This window comes from Populus euphratica, unplaced genomic scaffold, assembly GCF_000495115.2.
Source record: "Populus euphratica unplaced genomic scaffold, PopEup_1.0 scaffold707.1, whole genome shotgun sequence".
Lineage (NCBI taxonomy): Eukaryota > Viridiplantae > Streptophyta > Magnoliopsida > Malpighiales > Salicaceae > Populus > Populus euphratica.
Window position 1 is genome coordinate 47,920 of NW_011500574.1, and position 15,864 is coordinate 63,783.

Sequence of the window (15,864 nt, forward strand, 5' to 3'; positions counted from 1 at the left end):
CTACTACTATTAGTATTATTATTGCTACTATTATTGTTGTTGTTGTTATTGTTACTATTATTGTTGTTGTTGTTGTTTATAATTTGTACAATTAACCTCCCTGTGGTTCGACCCCGGTTTTGCTAAGTTATTTATTACTTCGACACTCCTGCACTTGGGAGAAGACATCAATCTTTTAGTCATGTCACCAGTCAAACCGGTTCTGGTTCAAACCTCAAAATACCTTGAACCACGTATGGCCCAGCAAAATAAAAATAAAAATTATTTTTTATTTTTTAATTGTGTTTTATTCAAAAAACTAGTGTTTAACATTAATTAATGACACTACATAAATTAGACAGAGATAGCTTGATAAGGTAGCATTTGCAAAATTTGATCGCAATCTCAATTTTGTTCCTGATTATATTTTACATGATATTATTGCGTGCTTAAGAAATAAAAAAACCATAATTCTTGTCGGATATGTTTCATACATGATGGAATTGTAGATAGTTTTATGGAATAATAAAAAATATTTTATATAAAGTATTATTTATTTTATAACAATAGTTAAATAAAAAATATTTAAATAAAAAAATCATTAATATTAATATATATTTTTTAAAATTATTTTAGAACTTCAATTTCAAAAGCATTTTTAATCAAATACATTAATTACTTTTTATTCAACCTCAATTTTAACCATAGTTTTAACTAAACATATATTTTTTCAAACTAACCTCAACTAAAAGTATTTTTTTATAAAATAACTTTTTTCAAACAACAACCATAACAGCTACTGCAATACCAAACACACATATTTGAAAATTTAGATGTGGTTATTTTTTAAAATATATTTTATATAAAAATAATATTTTTTATTTTTTAAAAAATTATTTTTAATATAAGGGCATCAAAATGATATAAAAATATTAATTTGAAGTAAATAAAAAAATTAATTTTTTTAAAAGCACTTTTAGAATATAAAAACAAATAAAGTCGTAACTAGCTTTGTATTTTATTATGGGGCCGGATAAGTTTTTGAACAAAAAATAATGTTCATATACCGTAAATGAGTAAAGAAATTTATAAAAAGTTATTTATGATAAATATATAAAGAAAACTAATAAGAGCTAAGTCAATATGGAAAATTTTGTCAAACTCGCAGTCTAAATTACATAATTAAAATAACCCAATTAAAAATAAAAAGAATTATGAACTTTTTTTTTAAATGTATTATTATTTTAATTAATGATTCAAGTCATTAAATTTGAAGTATCAAATCTAAAAAAATCAAGAAGTTCAATTAAAAAAAATTAAATGATGAAATTAAAAAAAATATTACGTGAACAAAGAAAAGAAAAATAGGTTTAAAAACTTCTAATTGTATATTTATTAGTTATGCTAAAAATATTGTTATATATTTGTTTCTAGTTTTAAAAAATGACGTGTTAAATTACAATGCTATTAATAAAACAAAAACAAATCTTTGAATATATTTTTCCATTAAATAAAAAAATTTCTCATGAGCTTATTAATTAATAGAGTTGAGAAACCCACATTAAAAAAATAAAAAATAACAAACAAAGGAAATAATTTTTTTTAGAAATGATTTTTTTATTTATGTGTGGTTGATAACAATCCAATAATCTTCTATGAAAATATTTTTTTTTATTTTTTATTTTAGAAAGAAGTAATTAAAATTGATTTGCTTTTACAAAATTAAATATAAAAAACTATTGATATACTCCAAGTGCAACATCTATTAGTTGGAAATAATTTTTTAAAAAGAAATGTTTTCTTGAAATTTTTATAGATAAATAAAAAAATTAGTTATAAAAAATTTATTTAAAAATAAAATATAAATTATTTTAATACATTTTTACCCTAAACTAATTTTTTTTAATTTAAATTTTAATTATTTTAGCTTGTATTTATAATTTTTTTTATGCAATAAACGGATGTCCCGCTCCAACCCCCTCGTTGAATTCCAGGCAAACCTCTTCAACCTGACAAAAACGACACCGTTCTCCAACCCTTAATACATATATAGAAAAAAAAAAACAGAAAAAGTGTTCACTTTCTTCTACAACACAGAACAGATACCAAACACTCTTCCACGTCTCCTTCTTTGTACTCTCAACTAAACGAATGCTTCTCGTCTAAAGCCGAGACCTCAACTCTCTCTCGCTTTCCGTCTCTGTTTACCGAGAAAAATAAATAAATAAGAATCTTCTTGATCCACCATGGCAACGACCTCAAATAAACCTCAGAGATCTCTCCAAGAAATCGAGGACATTATGCTCCGCAGAATCCTCTCAGTCTCCCTCGCCGACTCCTCTGATCCTGGAATTTTCTACTTAGAAATGACAGCAGCTGAGATTCTCAGTGAAGGCAAAGACTTGAAACTCACTCGCGACTTAATCGAACGTGTCTTGATCGATCGATTGTCTGTTCAAAGCCCTAACGCGGAACCTCCTTTCAATTACCTCTTAGGCTGCTACCGTCGTGCTGTTGATGAGCTGAAGAAAATCGCCAATATGAAGGACAAAAATGTGAAATCAGAGCTGGAATTGTCGATCAAGCAAGTCAAGAAGTTGTCGGTTTCGTATTGCAGGATTCATTTAGGGAATCCTGATTTGTTTGGGGGTGATTCGAGTGTTGTTAGAAAGAGCGGGCATTCCAATGTTTCTCCGGTTCTGCCCTTGATTTTTGCGATGGTTGATGGGTTTAATAGTGGCGGAATTCAGCCACCGCCGCCGGGGTTTTTAGAGGAGTTTTTTAGAGAAGGGGATTTTGATAGCTTGGATCCGATTTTGAAGGGTTTATATGAGGATTTGAGGGGAAATGTTTTGAAGGTTTCTGTTTTAGGGAATTTTCAACAACCATTAAGGGCTTTATTGTTTTTGGTTAGTTTTAATGTCGGTGCTAAATCACTTGTTAGTCATAAGTGGTGGATTCCGACAGGGGCATATGTAAATGGGAGAGTTATTGAAATGACAAGTATTTTGGGTCCTTTTTTTCATATTAGTGCATCGCCTGATAATACTATTTTTAAGAGCGAGCCAGATGTTGGGTGAGACCGTGTGATTGTTTATTTATTGGTTTTTTTTCTTTCTTCTCGTGTTTGTGTTATTTATGTGTTGTTTATTTGTTTGTTAAAATGCCAGGCAGCAGTGTTTCTCTGATGCAACAAATCGTCGACCTGCTGATTTGTTATCTTCATTTACTACAATTAAGACTCTTGTGAATAATTTATATGATGGATTAGCAGAAGTGCTTCTTGCTCTTCTTAAAAATGGTGATACTCGCGAGAGTGTGCTTCAGTATCTTGCTGAGGTGATTAATAGAAATGCGACAAGAGCTCACATACAGGTAGATTTCTCCTGTTCATGGAACTTATTGAACTGTAGTTATAGTGTATATGATTTGTCAAAAGCTTTATCTTGATTAATACATGGCATATGAATCAACATGTGGGTTATTTATTTTGTTTAATTTCTTCAGAGAAGGAACAGCTTGATATCTTTTTGCTAAACTGGAATTTGCATGATAGTTTTTTCTTTCCTGAGTGAATGATTTTCAGGTTACTTGATTTGTTTTTGTAGATTAACATGGTATCATGTAACTGTCACAGGTCGATCCTTTATCTTGTGCAAGTTCGGGCATGTTTATCAATCTAAGTGCTGTCATGCTTAAGCTATCCGAACCTTTTTTAGATGCAAATTTGTCAAAAAGGAACAAAATCGATCCAAATTACGTGTTTCACAATGACCGTTTGGATCTAAGGTAATGAACTGCTTATTGTATATATTTTTTTTATCTCATTATTGGTTTTCCTGGTGTCCCTAATTATTTGTTTTCTTCTTAAGTTAGAGGGTTGACAGCTCTGCTTGCATCATCAGAAGAAATCACTCAATGGCTTAATACTCCTGGAAAAACTGATATCTCTGCACAATCTAATGATGTTGAAAATCGCTTGGTACAGTCTCAAGAAGCCACCAGTTCTGGTAGAAGTGGTGAAAAGTCTAAATACTCATTTATTTGTGAGTGCTTCTTTATGACTGCAAGGGTGCTCAACTTGGGTCTGTTGAAAGCATTTTCTGACTTTAAGCATCTAGTTCAGGTAATGCATACATGCTTTGTATCTGGACTTGGATTTATAAATCTGTTACCACATCCTTGATTGACAAATGAAAACATTTATCTGCCTTTTAAGTTAATTTTATGAATAAACACCATGTCAGGAAATTTCTAGATGCGAAGATATGCTCTCCACTTTTAAAGCCTTGCAGGAGCAGACGCCGTCTCAGCAGCTGCAGCAGGATATTGACCGTCTTGAGAAAGATATAGAGTTATATTCACAGGAAAAGCTTTGTTATGAAGCTCAAATATTAAGGGTACCAGACCTCTTCTCTCTGCACTTGACATCCTGGAAGCTAGTCTTGAACATTAAAAGTTTGTGTTTAGTTTTGTTCTCCTGTGAGGTGACAGGGGTTTGAGATCTAAAGTTTTGATCATGTCACTTTTGGAAGATGATTCTGACAGTTGGGTGTTGTTTTATTTTCTTGGGTCATGGACCATGTCTTTGCCCAAACTAGCACTCCCCTTCCAGTTCTCTCTTGTCCTGCATCCCTCTCCCCATTCTTCCTCGTTGTCGGTTTAAGTAGTATGTTCATTGTTAAAGATGTTGAACTTAATCATTTTAATTTGGAAAACTCCCTTTCCTCTATCCTCACCCCTTGCTTCTCTCTATTCTTTTTTTAATGGCATGTTCATCCTTTGAAGATTAGAACTTCCCAATTTAATTTGTAAATTTAAATAGCTTGCTATTCCTTTCGTTCTGCTGATCTTACTTCTTCTCCTTTTTTTAAGGATGGATCTCTTATTCAACATGCACTTTCTTTCTACCGGTTAATGTTGGTTTGGTTGGTTAGCCTGGTTGGTGGATTTAAAATGCCTCTTCCATCAACTTGCCCAAAGGAATTTGCCTCAATGCCAGAGCATTTTGTGGAAGATGCCATGGAACTACTTATATTTGCCTCTCGGATTCCAAAAGCTTTGGATGGAGTCTTACTGGTAGGCTTCGTTATAAAATGTTTTGCCATGTATTTCTGCCCTTTACACGATACATGAAATTTGTTTTCTTTTGCAAGAGCTGAACTATGAAATTCAATTACCCTGTTGATGTGTTCTTTTTTGCTATTGTACTTGCTGGTCAGGATGATTTTATGAACTTCATTATCATGTTCATGGCAAGTCCAACATATATTAGAAACCCTTATTTAAGAGCAAAGATGGTTGAAGTACTGAACTGCTGGATGCCACGGAGAAGGTGATATACTGTATTCCACTTTGCAAGGAAAGAATATTGTGGAAATTTTGATTAAAATTTATAACTTGAAGTTTGGTATTTACAGCATGTGGTTTTATCATTCGCAGTGGTTCATCTGCTACAGCTTCTCTATTTGAAGGGCACCAATTGTCACTTGAGTATCTTGTGAGGAACCTCATGAAGCTTTATGTTGACATTGAGCTCACAGGCTCTCACACACAGGTGACTTGCCCTAATATTTGAGTTTCTAAGAGTTGATTGTTTTTGGTGTTAGAGTGCGCATATACAGTAAGGAATAAGGACTCATTTTGGGCCATTGCCTTTCAAGGCTTTCTGGTTTACTCGGCAGTTTTTTCTTATTGGATGCACAGTTATTATAGATGGGTAGAAGAAAGATCCTGCAAGGAAACACTTCTATTTAAACGTATTTTTGACAACTTAGCTTGAGAGTTCCCAGAAGTAAGGGCTTTTGGGCTGATATTGGCAGGGACTCGATGTTATCTTGTTATCATACTTCAACTCTAAACAGCAGGATATTTTTTTTTTTTTAATTCACTAATATGCTGATTAGGAATTCTGGAACCACTTACTCCTTTCTTTTAGATTTCAGAATACCTACTCTTGTGCAATTTAAGCAATAGTTCTAGTTATCTTCCGATTTCTGGTGCATTGTTGACCATTATCTGAGTCTCTGCTCTTTGGATTTCGATGCTTAAACATCTGAATCTAAGTCCTCTCAGCCTTTGATCAATATGATTTTATTCTGGGACAATTATTACAAGTCCGATTGACTAGACCACTCTAGGGGTGATCATTTTCAGTTTGGTTTGGTTTTTACCTGAAAAATAACTAGACTAAATTTATTTTTTTTAAATTAAAAAATGAAATTGGTTCACACTAACTGATTTCAGTTTGGTTTGGTTTGGTTGAAGTAAAAAACTGGAAAAAACAGAACTAGCCATCATTTTTCTGTCCAACAAACCAGAGAAACACATGCATCATCTTCAACCTTTCCCATAAGACCAGCAATACCCATTATTTTTGTTTCTTTCCATTCATGATCAGACCCTATTTTTCCCAAGAAAACTAGACCACCATTAAACAAAACTCCAGCACCGTCTCTCTAGTAGTCCTCACTGCCTCCCATAATTCTTCGCACTGTCATCACTAATTGTTGCTAGCACCAGCTACCACCACCCATGGTGACAACACACTGACACTGGCTGCCTGACAATAAGATGGGAGAAGAAAGCTTTTTAAAGATCAAGGGTTGTTGGCACAAATTCACCCTCTCCCTTGTTTCATCTATTTCTAGTGGTGAAGACAAGAAAAGAAATGATAGAAATGAGAGAAGAGGGACGCAAGAACTGAGATCGAGAGAAAGCTTGGGGGAGGGGGTGGCTGGGTTTGATTTGGCCCCCAGGGTTAGAAGAAAAGTTTATATTTATACTTTTTTTTTTTTGGTGTTGGTTGACCCAGTTTGGTTTGGTCTGGTTCAATCAGTTTCAGACTTTTGAAACCAATATCAAACCAAATGTTTTCTTGGATTTTCTAATCGGTTAATTTGGTTTTTTTTCTCGGTTTGGATTTTTTGGCTAATTTTTTTTTTTTTGGCTTTTCTGTTTTTTTATCACCCCTAGACCATTCTTTATAAAAAGATTTGATGCATTGAATATCTTGATTACTTTTTAAAATTACTTGCTAGATGAAAAATATGAGTCGAAAGGTATAAATATGGGAAGATGGTCTTTGTAGAACTTCGATTGCTCATTAGATTAATTAATTGAGATGTTTTGGTTTCATCCCCTGACTGTTGAATAAGAGTCAAGGATTGTCCAGTTAGATGGTTGATTTGTCCAAATAAATGGTTAAAGAAACCTTGCCTTTTTTGGGTGCATTGTATGTTGGGTATGCACATGCAGGGTAGGGATCCTTTTCTGTTTTTTACCTTTTCCATGCCTGGTTTGGGTAAATTGTGCATTTCAAAGTATTCTGTTCAACTATCCACATCCATGCAGTTGTATGTTGAGATTTTTTTTCTAATTCATCAGTTCTTTGTTCTAAGTCCATTTACCATTCACTTATTTTCTAAACTGTTGTAACTAATAATTTGTTCTGTCTTGATGTTGAAAATTATCATTTTTACATTTATTTCATGTTGATTCTTGATGTTGTCTCATATGTTACAGTTCTATGACAAGTTCAACATACGGCATAATATTGCCGAACTTCTTGAATATCTATGGCAGGTCCCTAGTCATCGTGATATTTGGAGAAAGGTAGAACAATTGTGTATTTCACCTCTTTTTAGTGGATTAAACACCCCTCTCTCTCTCTCTCTCTCTCTCTCTCTCTCACACACACACACACACACACACACATTCAGACACAAATTTGACTATTTTATGCTGTTCCAGATTGCTAAGGAAGAGGAAAAGGGTGTCTATCTGAATTTCTTGAACTTCCTGATCAACGATAGCATCTATCTTCTTGATGAAAGTCTGAGCAAAATTCTTGAACTCAAGGCGTTAGAAGCTGAGATGTCAAACACTACAGAATGGGAGCGAAGACCAGCTCAAGAGAGGCAGGAGAGGACCCGCCTTTTCCATTCCCAAGAGAATGTCAGTTTGTGTGCTCATGCATGTGTATGTAATCGTGCACACATCTATCATGAATTCAAAATATGCTTAATTGGATAGGTATATCTTGGCTGTTTCAGATCATCCGCATTGACATGAAGTTGGCAAATGAAGATTTGAGCATGCTGACATTTACGTCAAAACAGATTACAGCACCTTTCCTTCTCCCTGAGATGGTATGATATATTTATGCCTGACCCTCCATATCTATGTTGTAATCGCTTACAAGTAGGATAAATATTTATTTCTGCCAGGTTGACAGAGTGGCCACCATGCTCAATTACTTCTTGTTACAACTTGTGGGTCCCCAGAGGAGATCTCTCACCCTGAAAGACCCTGAAAAGTATGAATTTCGCCCAAAACAGTTGCTTGAGCAGGTTAGTTTGATTCTCCAATTTCTAACTGGGGAGCTCTCTCCAGCTACAGCTGTCACTCCTCTCCTTTTTCTATGTTCTCACCTTTTTTGTTTTGTTCAAAACAGTTATTTTAACATGTTAACAGGATGTACAAATTTGCACTTTTGAACTCTCCTGATTGTTATTCCCCCTTTTTTTACCCCTTTCTCCTTGTTTGTGTCCAAAACAATATCTTAAGCTGCTTAGCATGATTGTACCCCACCCTCTTCTATTTCTTCTTGAAGTTTCTTCTACTGCTTCATTTCCTTTAGGTTTACATATTGGTTTAGAGGACTTTGCTTATACAATGGCAATAGTCTTAGATGGCAACCACAGGGTGTAGGTTCAAGTCTTAAGAGTAGTGACTTCATGCAAAAGGAAGTTAATGGGTAGGACTTTTTCCCAATTCTCCTGAGTATCGTACTTCAGCGTGGAGTCATTATTCAGTGGTACCAAAGATTAGGTTCGAGGCAGTCAGGCAGGTAACTGTGCAGTTTCACCTTGTTGGTTGGCTGAGAACATGACTATATATGCAGGTTAAGCACCAATTCAACTATACTATAAATGCTTCTCTGGTTGTGAATTTTCAAGCTTGTCAAGGTGTCTGATTTAGTTGACTAAGGCTCTGATTTTAAACTCAAGGACTCTGAACCTTGGATCGAATAGCTTTTAGATGCAATGTAGTGGGGTCATGCTATATTATATATGTGGCTTCATGATGAGCTTTATCTGGCTCATTGACGAGTAAAACTATTGTGATATCCAATTCTTTAATATGTCATGTTCCTGTGGCCTTGCTTGAGTGAATCTCTGCTTCTATTAATTCTGCATCAATAGATAATGAAATGTGGAATCATCTTACCAAGCTAACTGGAGGAATCAGTACGATATTGTATATAATGTCATTGAGCCTCTGTGATAAACCTAACAGTCTTTATTGATTCATTGAAGATTGTCTGTATATATGTTCATTTGGCGAGGGGTGATAATGAAAACATATTCCCAGCTGCCATCTCGAAGGATGGGCGGTCATACAATGAGCAGGTAACTTCAATGCTGCAAAACTTCCATGAGCTTTTCATTAACTATTAGAATCTAATGTCCATGAGAGAACGTCCTTGGTTTTGATCTGTTCTGAAATGTAGCAGTTGATTGAATAGTTTGTGACACTGCTTTCTGCTCTAGTTATTTACTGCTGCTGTTGATGTCCTTCGGAGAATTGGCAAAGATGGGAGGGTCATCCAGGAATTTATTGAGCTTGGTACAAAAGCCAGGGTTGCAGCTTCTGAGGCAATGGATGCTGAAGCTTCCCTTGGAGAGATACCAGATGAATTCCTTGATCCAATTCAGGTAGATTTCTTATACCTTTTTGGGAAGGGCAATGTCTTTGGTGGGTCCATAAATTGTACGTGGAGAATATCTTTTATGCTTTTTTTTGGCAGTACACTTTGATGAAGGATCCGGTGATCTTACCTTCTTCAAGAATCACAGTTGATAGGCCTGTCATTCAAAGGCATCTTCTGAGTGACAATGTACATCTTTCACTTGTTCATTCATTTTATCAAATTTGGTGACAAGGATACTAATTTTGATTAAATTCGCAAATTGATTTCATGTGAGTGCAGACTGACCCCTTCAACCGATCCCATCTTACTGTGGACATGTTGATTCCAAACACTGAGTTGAAGGCAAGAATAGAGGAGTTCGTCAGGTCCCAAGAATTAAAGAGGCATGGGGAAGACTTCAGCTTGTAGAGGGCCAAAGATACAATCCAAACCACAACTGAAGAAATGTTGATTGATTAGAACATTGCTGTAGATTCTTGAGAAGACGGAATGATGATCTGGGTTACATATTTTTAGCAAAAATGGAAGGATTTTCACTAATCAATGATGGTGGCAGCTGACCATAAAAAGGTTATAGGCAGTAGTGCATACAATATGTATCTTCAGACTAGTGTTGAATGTTCTTGGATGTGTATAACTTAATTATGTGTATGAAAGGTATTTAATTTATTTAACAATGGCATGGATTCTGTTCAAGTATTATTTTTGTAGGTGTGGTTACACGTTGTTTTTATCAGGTTGTGCTCCGCTAACAATCCCCAGAAGATCTGGTGAGGACAGCATGTAATGCACCACAAAAGAAATAATTCCCTAATAAAATTTGCCGTGCCGCTTTTTGGTAGTTGCAGATTCTTCTGGTTGGCATTTCGATCACCATCAACCGTCAAGTTGGAAATATCACCATTTCTTGTATAAAAAAAATAAAAAAGGTAGGAACCAAATCCCTACAGCAACCAGAAAATGCCTGTTGCTACTCGAATTGTGCACAAGTTCTGTGCGATCAATCCCCTTCCATGATAAGCCAAGCATCTGAGAATCAGACACAGGATATGTCTAGTGATTGTGCAGATGTGAGACGAGTCATCTCAAAGAAATATCAAGGGATTGCAATGTACAACTCGGCCCTGCTGGTTGAAGGTCATACAAATTATGCGCGGTACAGGCCCGAGGAGTAGGCTTGGATGGGCACAGAAATGAAATGCATGAGGAAAGGTAAGAGTCCTGTGAGACATCAGAGCGCTGCATCTTAACCTATACTTTTGGACTGTAGAATATGTTGTACTTTGGATGGCTGAGGAACCATTATATATTTGGAACTTCAATTTCACGTTGTATCTGTTCAGATGCTGTTCAGCTAATGCCTCACCTTCAAAATGCATGGAAAATGCTGATGCGCTCATTTAGCTTCCTCGCGTTGCATTAACCATGCCAGAAATTGTTAGGTTAATCCATTGCGATGTATGTCCCACACAGGCATTTGACATAATTGCAGACTAAAGATGGTGAATCATCTCTCCATTCGGAGGTTTTCCGGTAGCTCCGGGCAGATTCTGCGCTTCAGTACGTTGCAGAAACAGAGCTGTGGCCATTTGGCTAGGCTCACGAACAACTTGCCCCCCAGAACCAAGTTGCCAGAACTGAATTTTGAAGTCGAGCAGAATAGTGTGAGGTTGATTTGCACATAAGAAACCTAAAATACTATTCTCTTCCCTTGTTTCAAAAGCAAAACAAAATTCAGATTATGAAAAGCTGATGCAAAGATGGAACAATGAAAGTATCTTCCAGCTTAAAAAAACATAGAACAACAAATTGACATTGTGAGCCCAAGATAATCGATAATCTTTGACTTGACTGTTGCCTAAGTCACCAACTGATCATCATGTTTAGCATTCTCTTATGAAGCACTCATTGATGTTCTTGCTGGTGTGCTCTCCAGTGCACCAGATGAAATCCTGTAATTTCAATCAACCCACTCTGGTTTGTCTTCGAACAGATTGGCGATGATGTTTTTTACCTCCTGCAGTAACTTCTATAGAAATTCCAAAAGTCAATTGGCAGACATCCAACCACAGGAAAATCACACATTGAGTATTTGTCTCTGTCATAGCTTTGGCTTGGGAGTGGCTGCCTTTCGCTTCGCATAGTCATGGGCAATGCTTATCATATTCTTGCTATGACGAAGTGAAAACTCAGCAAACAGGATCCGTGTTTCTTCCAGGGTCAAATCACCATGAGAGCCCTGCAAAATTTTGGTGCAACATTATGGTTTCTGTCCAACTGAAAAATAAATCAGGCTGTGAACTTTAGACAAAGGCTAACTATTGGAAACATAGGTTTAGCTTACCAACTTAATTTTAAAAAACAAAACCAATGCACAAGCTAAGTCAGTAAACTAAATGAACAAAACAAAATCAATAAAACGAAACAAAAAATGGTCCTTGACTCCTGTGCCACAAAATGTAAATCAGTATTCATTACCAGGCGCGAAGTTCTGTCACAAACAGCATGATGCATGAGGATGCCTGCAGCAACTGAAACATTGAAAGAGTCGACCATGCCTTTCATAGGAATACTGCAATGCAAATCTGACAGTTCCAGAGCCTCATCACTAATTCCCCTACAAGTAGTGACTCAACCATCATTACTAAAGTTTACAACAACTAAAATGTTCTAGATTTCTTTTGGATAGAGAAACCATCAGTAAGATGCCAACTAGTTAGAAAGCAGTCTATATCTTCATCCTTACTATAGATATCAAAAAGCTTAATGTATCAATTAATCAACTGCTAGAGATAAAATCTAACAAAAGAGAGCTTCATAAGGAGTTTCTAAGAGCAAGCAAGAATAATGTAGTTTTCTATTATTTTTCTTCCTTTAATCTATTGCAACAATCAAAGGTCCAAAGAAAACTTTTTTTTCAAATATCAACACTAATTAGCATAATAAAACTAATGGAAACATAGCCCCCCACCCCAAAAAAAAAAAAAAAACATCCAGCATTAACTTTGTGATGAAATGATAAAGCATGAGGAAGTAAATTACCTATTTTCATTTCCAACAACTATTGCAGTTGGGCATGACCAATCCATGTCATAAATAGATACCTAAATAACACAGCACAGAAACAGTCATACATGTATTCACAACTAGAACGATTCCGCATCAAATTGCCAAAGACACTCCATAGTTTAAACCACTAGCTGGAATCACAATTAAACAACAATGCCAATTACCATTTTCCATAACAAAAACAATCAAAACGAGGAAGTAAAGATTCATTACCGCATCGATTCCAACATGAGTGGTAGCAATCCGATAACCACGTGATTTTAAAACTTGAAAACAGTCTTTAGCAGAATCCCATAATTCAATATCCAACCATTTCTCTGCTCCCATGCTCACATGCCTATTCTCTCTATACCTGTAACACCACCAATGCAAACAGCATTAATAAAACAAAATTAACACAGACAGAAACCTTAGAAAAAAAAAACCATTTTTTTCACCTCAAAAAGAATCGAAGCAGCACCTTTTGGAGCTATCACAAGAAATGACATGAACAGACTGAAACCCCAAAGCATCAGCAGACCGAAACACGGCCGAAACGTTTCCAAAATCAGTCAATCCTTCAACAACCAAACAAAGGGAATAACTCCTACTCTTAACCGTATTTCGAATCCTCTCTTTTCTCTCTTCCATCATATACGGCCCCACCGCTTCCAAAACCTCGCTGCTACTCAAATCCACACCTCCACAATTGAACCTGTCGAAATAAGGAAACCAATGAGAACCCAAGACAATGTCGTCGTGGGTTTTCGTTATTCTTCTTTCCATTTTCATTAGTCGTAACACGTCGTCCCGTTTGGTGAGAAGGAGTTCTACGGTGTCGTCTGGGGGGTCTAATGAGAATGCTGATTGGGTTGCTGTTGAAGAGCGAGGTCTAGTGTGTTGTATGCAGGGAGTGAAGGATACAGAGGGAGGGCGGGTTAGGGTTTGGGTTTTGGAGAATGGAGAGAAGGGTTTTTTGTGTTTTGGGAGGGAAGTAAGAGAGGTGGTGATAAGGGTTTTGCAGGCTCCCATTTTTTGGGGCTGGGAGAGATTTTGTTGGGTTCAAGTTATCGAGGGGGGAAGAATGGTGCGCTTCAGGCACATCACAACACAACAAAAATAATAAACAGGAGAGTAGAATGTACTGTATACATTTTACAATTCTACATCCCTAATTTTTTATTTATTTATTACTTTCTACACATAATTTCATTTAACATAGTAGGGTTATCATAAATGTTTTTTTATCATGACATAAAAAATATAATACAAATTTGATAGTAAAATTATAAAATTATATATAATTTTTTTAATTAATTATATATTGACAATACAATGTAAATTTAGATATAAAATTTTTTAACTAATTATATATTGACAATTCCAGAAAAGTAATAAATAATAGTTTAATATAATTATAATAAGAATAAAATAAATAATAAAAAATTTTAAACACGTTAAAATAAATAATTCAAATAAAAATTTATATATAAATTAAGTAATTTAAAAATACAATACAATCCATAAAGTTTTATACAATTATCTCCATAAAGTTTTATTAATTAAAAATTAATAAGCTTAAAACAAATAATTTGTTAGTATGTCATGTAAACTAACATCAGTCTCATTGTCTTTATCTTCCTTGTTTTTTCTAATAGATTCATCAAGATCATCACAATTTTAAAGATTATTACTGCTATTACTAATATCAACATCATATTGAAAACATTAGTAATTCTACTAACACTAATACTAATATTGTTAATAATATTTAACTTAAAACTCTTTGAATTATTTAAATCGATATTAATTTGAATCTTTAAATCATCTTCAACACCATAAACCTCCATTTCAACATGGTTTTTATTGTTAATGATGTTTTATTTAGTTGTCATGTATTCATTAGTTCAAGAATTAAATTAAATCAACTTTGAAATCAATCATAATAACTTATTTACCGGTCATTAACTTTACTAATTATCCCATAATTATTAATATTATAATACAACTACAACTCTAAAGCCTTGACTTATATCAACAAATATAATTAATTGATTTAACCTTGCTATATATAGCTACTCTTTTCTACTTTTTTATATGATTTGAGTTAATTATTTCATTTGATAGTTGAAGTAATTAAAGACCAATCTTTTTCTTTTTCTTTTTCTTTTTCTTTTTATTGTTTTTATCAACTAATTGATATGGTTAATTAGATTGGATGTTGGTTGGAAATCTACTTTCTATATGAAAAAGATCTCATGTTGTTGATTGTTCAAGTTACAGAGTCACGTGCAATGCTGAATTTCTCATTATATTTGGATTTATGCTTAATTTTTTATAACTAAAATAAGAAAAACAAGCATTATAGTTAAATTTCACTTGTTATTGTCTGTGTTTCTGAACCGTTACTGTTTTTTTAATCTACTATTATTTCATTGTTTATAAATTTCTAATTCATATATTTCATTTTTTTTCAACTAGTTTGTTTATAAAGTATTTAAAAATCCACTCTATTTATCTGAAATTTCTTATGTTTAGTTTTATATAACTAAAACAAGGAAAAATATAAGTGTTATTATCGAATTTCATCCATTCATTCTTTTTAATTGAATATATAGGGTTGGCATAAAGAGTCAACTTGACTAAAAAATTGTTGTCTTTTTTTTGTTTTCTTCTTCACTTCACTTTTTTGCTTAGTATAACCGTCTTTGGAATCACTAGCTTAAAGGGAGACAATTATGAAATTTAAATTAAAAAAAGTAGGTCAGACTTATATAGGGAAGAAAAAGAATGAGAGTATGAGACAATATAAAAAGAAATTTAAAAAACACTAACTTGATTGATTTCAAAACAAGAAGTTGAACAGATAGGAAGGACAAGGATTTTGAAAAATCGGTTAGTAGTATAGGTTTAATAGAAAGGAAGGAAAAATATTTTGGAACTATTTATACTTCATGTAAAATTGTTGACTCCAATCAATTTTATAATGTTTATTGATTTTGCATGAGTTAAGTTTGATTTCACTCTTTTTTTATTTTTTAATTTGATCTTGCAAGTAGATACAAATTGACTCCTAAAATTATATGATTCTATAAGTTAACTTGTGATTTTGATAACAATGA

At 34.1% G+C, this 15,864-nt stretch overlaps 2 protein-coding genes across 2 annotated transcripts; one reads left to right on the forward strand and one right to left on the reverse strand.

The window, feature by feature from the left end:
- The first annotated feature begins 2,048 nt into the window (after nucleotides 1-2,048).
- LOC105115461 (probable ubiquitin conjugation factor E4) lies at nucleotides 2,049-10,543 on the forward strand. Its single transcript, XM_011012349.1, has 16 exons — nucleotides 2,049-3,055; nucleotides 3,150-3,354; nucleotides 3,617-3,768; nucleotides 3,856-4,105; nucleotides 4,227-4,379; nucleotides 4,855-5,058; nucleotides 5,202-5,314; nucleotides 5,422-5,536; nucleotides 7,504-7,593; nucleotides 7,732-7,935; nucleotides 8,034-8,129; nucleotides 8,208-8,330; nucleotides 9,300-9,392; nucleotides 9,534-9,698; nucleotides 9,791-9,880; nucleotides 9,974-10,543. Exons 1-16 carry the CDS (start codon nucleotides 2,226-2,228, stop codon nucleotides 10,100-10,102), a joined length of 3,012 nt encoding a protein of 1,003 aa, XP_011010651.1. The 5' UTR covers nucleotides 2,049-2,225; the 3' UTR covers nucleotides 10,103-10,543.
- Nucleotides 10,544-11,344: 801 nt separating this feature from the next.
- LOC105115462 (tRNA/rRNA methyltransferase (SpoU) family protein) lies at nucleotides 11,345-13,855 on the reverse strand. The gene is made up of 5 exons (XM_011012350.1): nucleotides 13,224-13,855; nucleotides 12,977-13,115; nucleotides 12,737-12,798; nucleotides 12,173-12,311; nucleotides 11,345-11,933 (listed from the first exon to the last, which is right to left on the reverse strand). The coding sequence occupies exons 1-5, from the start codon at nucleotides 13,772-13,774 to the stop codon at nucleotides 11,796-11,798; spliced, it is 1,029 nt and encodes a 342-aa protein (XP_011010652.1). The 5' UTR covers nucleotides 13,775-13,855; the 3' UTR covers nucleotides 11,345-11,795.
- Nucleotides 13,856-15,864: the final 2,009 nt, after the last annotated feature.

Excerpts from the sequence above, each read along its gene's own strand:
- LOC105115461 (XM_011012349.1), top strand. The coding sequence starts at position 2,226 with ATGGCAACGACCTCAAATAAACCTCAGAGATCTCTCCAAGAAATCGAG. Across the intron at positions 3,355-3,616 it reads CGACAAGAGCTCACATACAG|GTCGATCCTTTATCTTGTGC; the intron begins GTAGATTTCTCC and ends TAACTGTCACAG. Across the intron at positions 5,315-5,421 it reads TGCTGGATGCCACGGAGAAG|TGGTTCATCTGCTACAGCTT; the intron begins GTGATATACTGT and ends TATCATTCGCAG.
- LOC105115462 (XM_011012350.1), bottom strand. The coding sequence starts at position 13,774 with ATGGGAGCCTGCAAAACCCTTATCACCACCTCTCTTACTTCCCTCCCA. Across the intron at positions 13,116-13,223 it reads TCTTGTGATAGCTCCAAAAG|GTATAGAGAGAATAGGCATG; the intron begins GTGCTGCTTCGA and ends GTGGTGTTACAG. Across the intron at positions 12,312-12,736 it reads GTTGTTGGAAATGAAAATAG|GGGAATTAGTGATGAGGCTC; the intron begins GTAATTTACTTC and ends CACTACTTGTAG.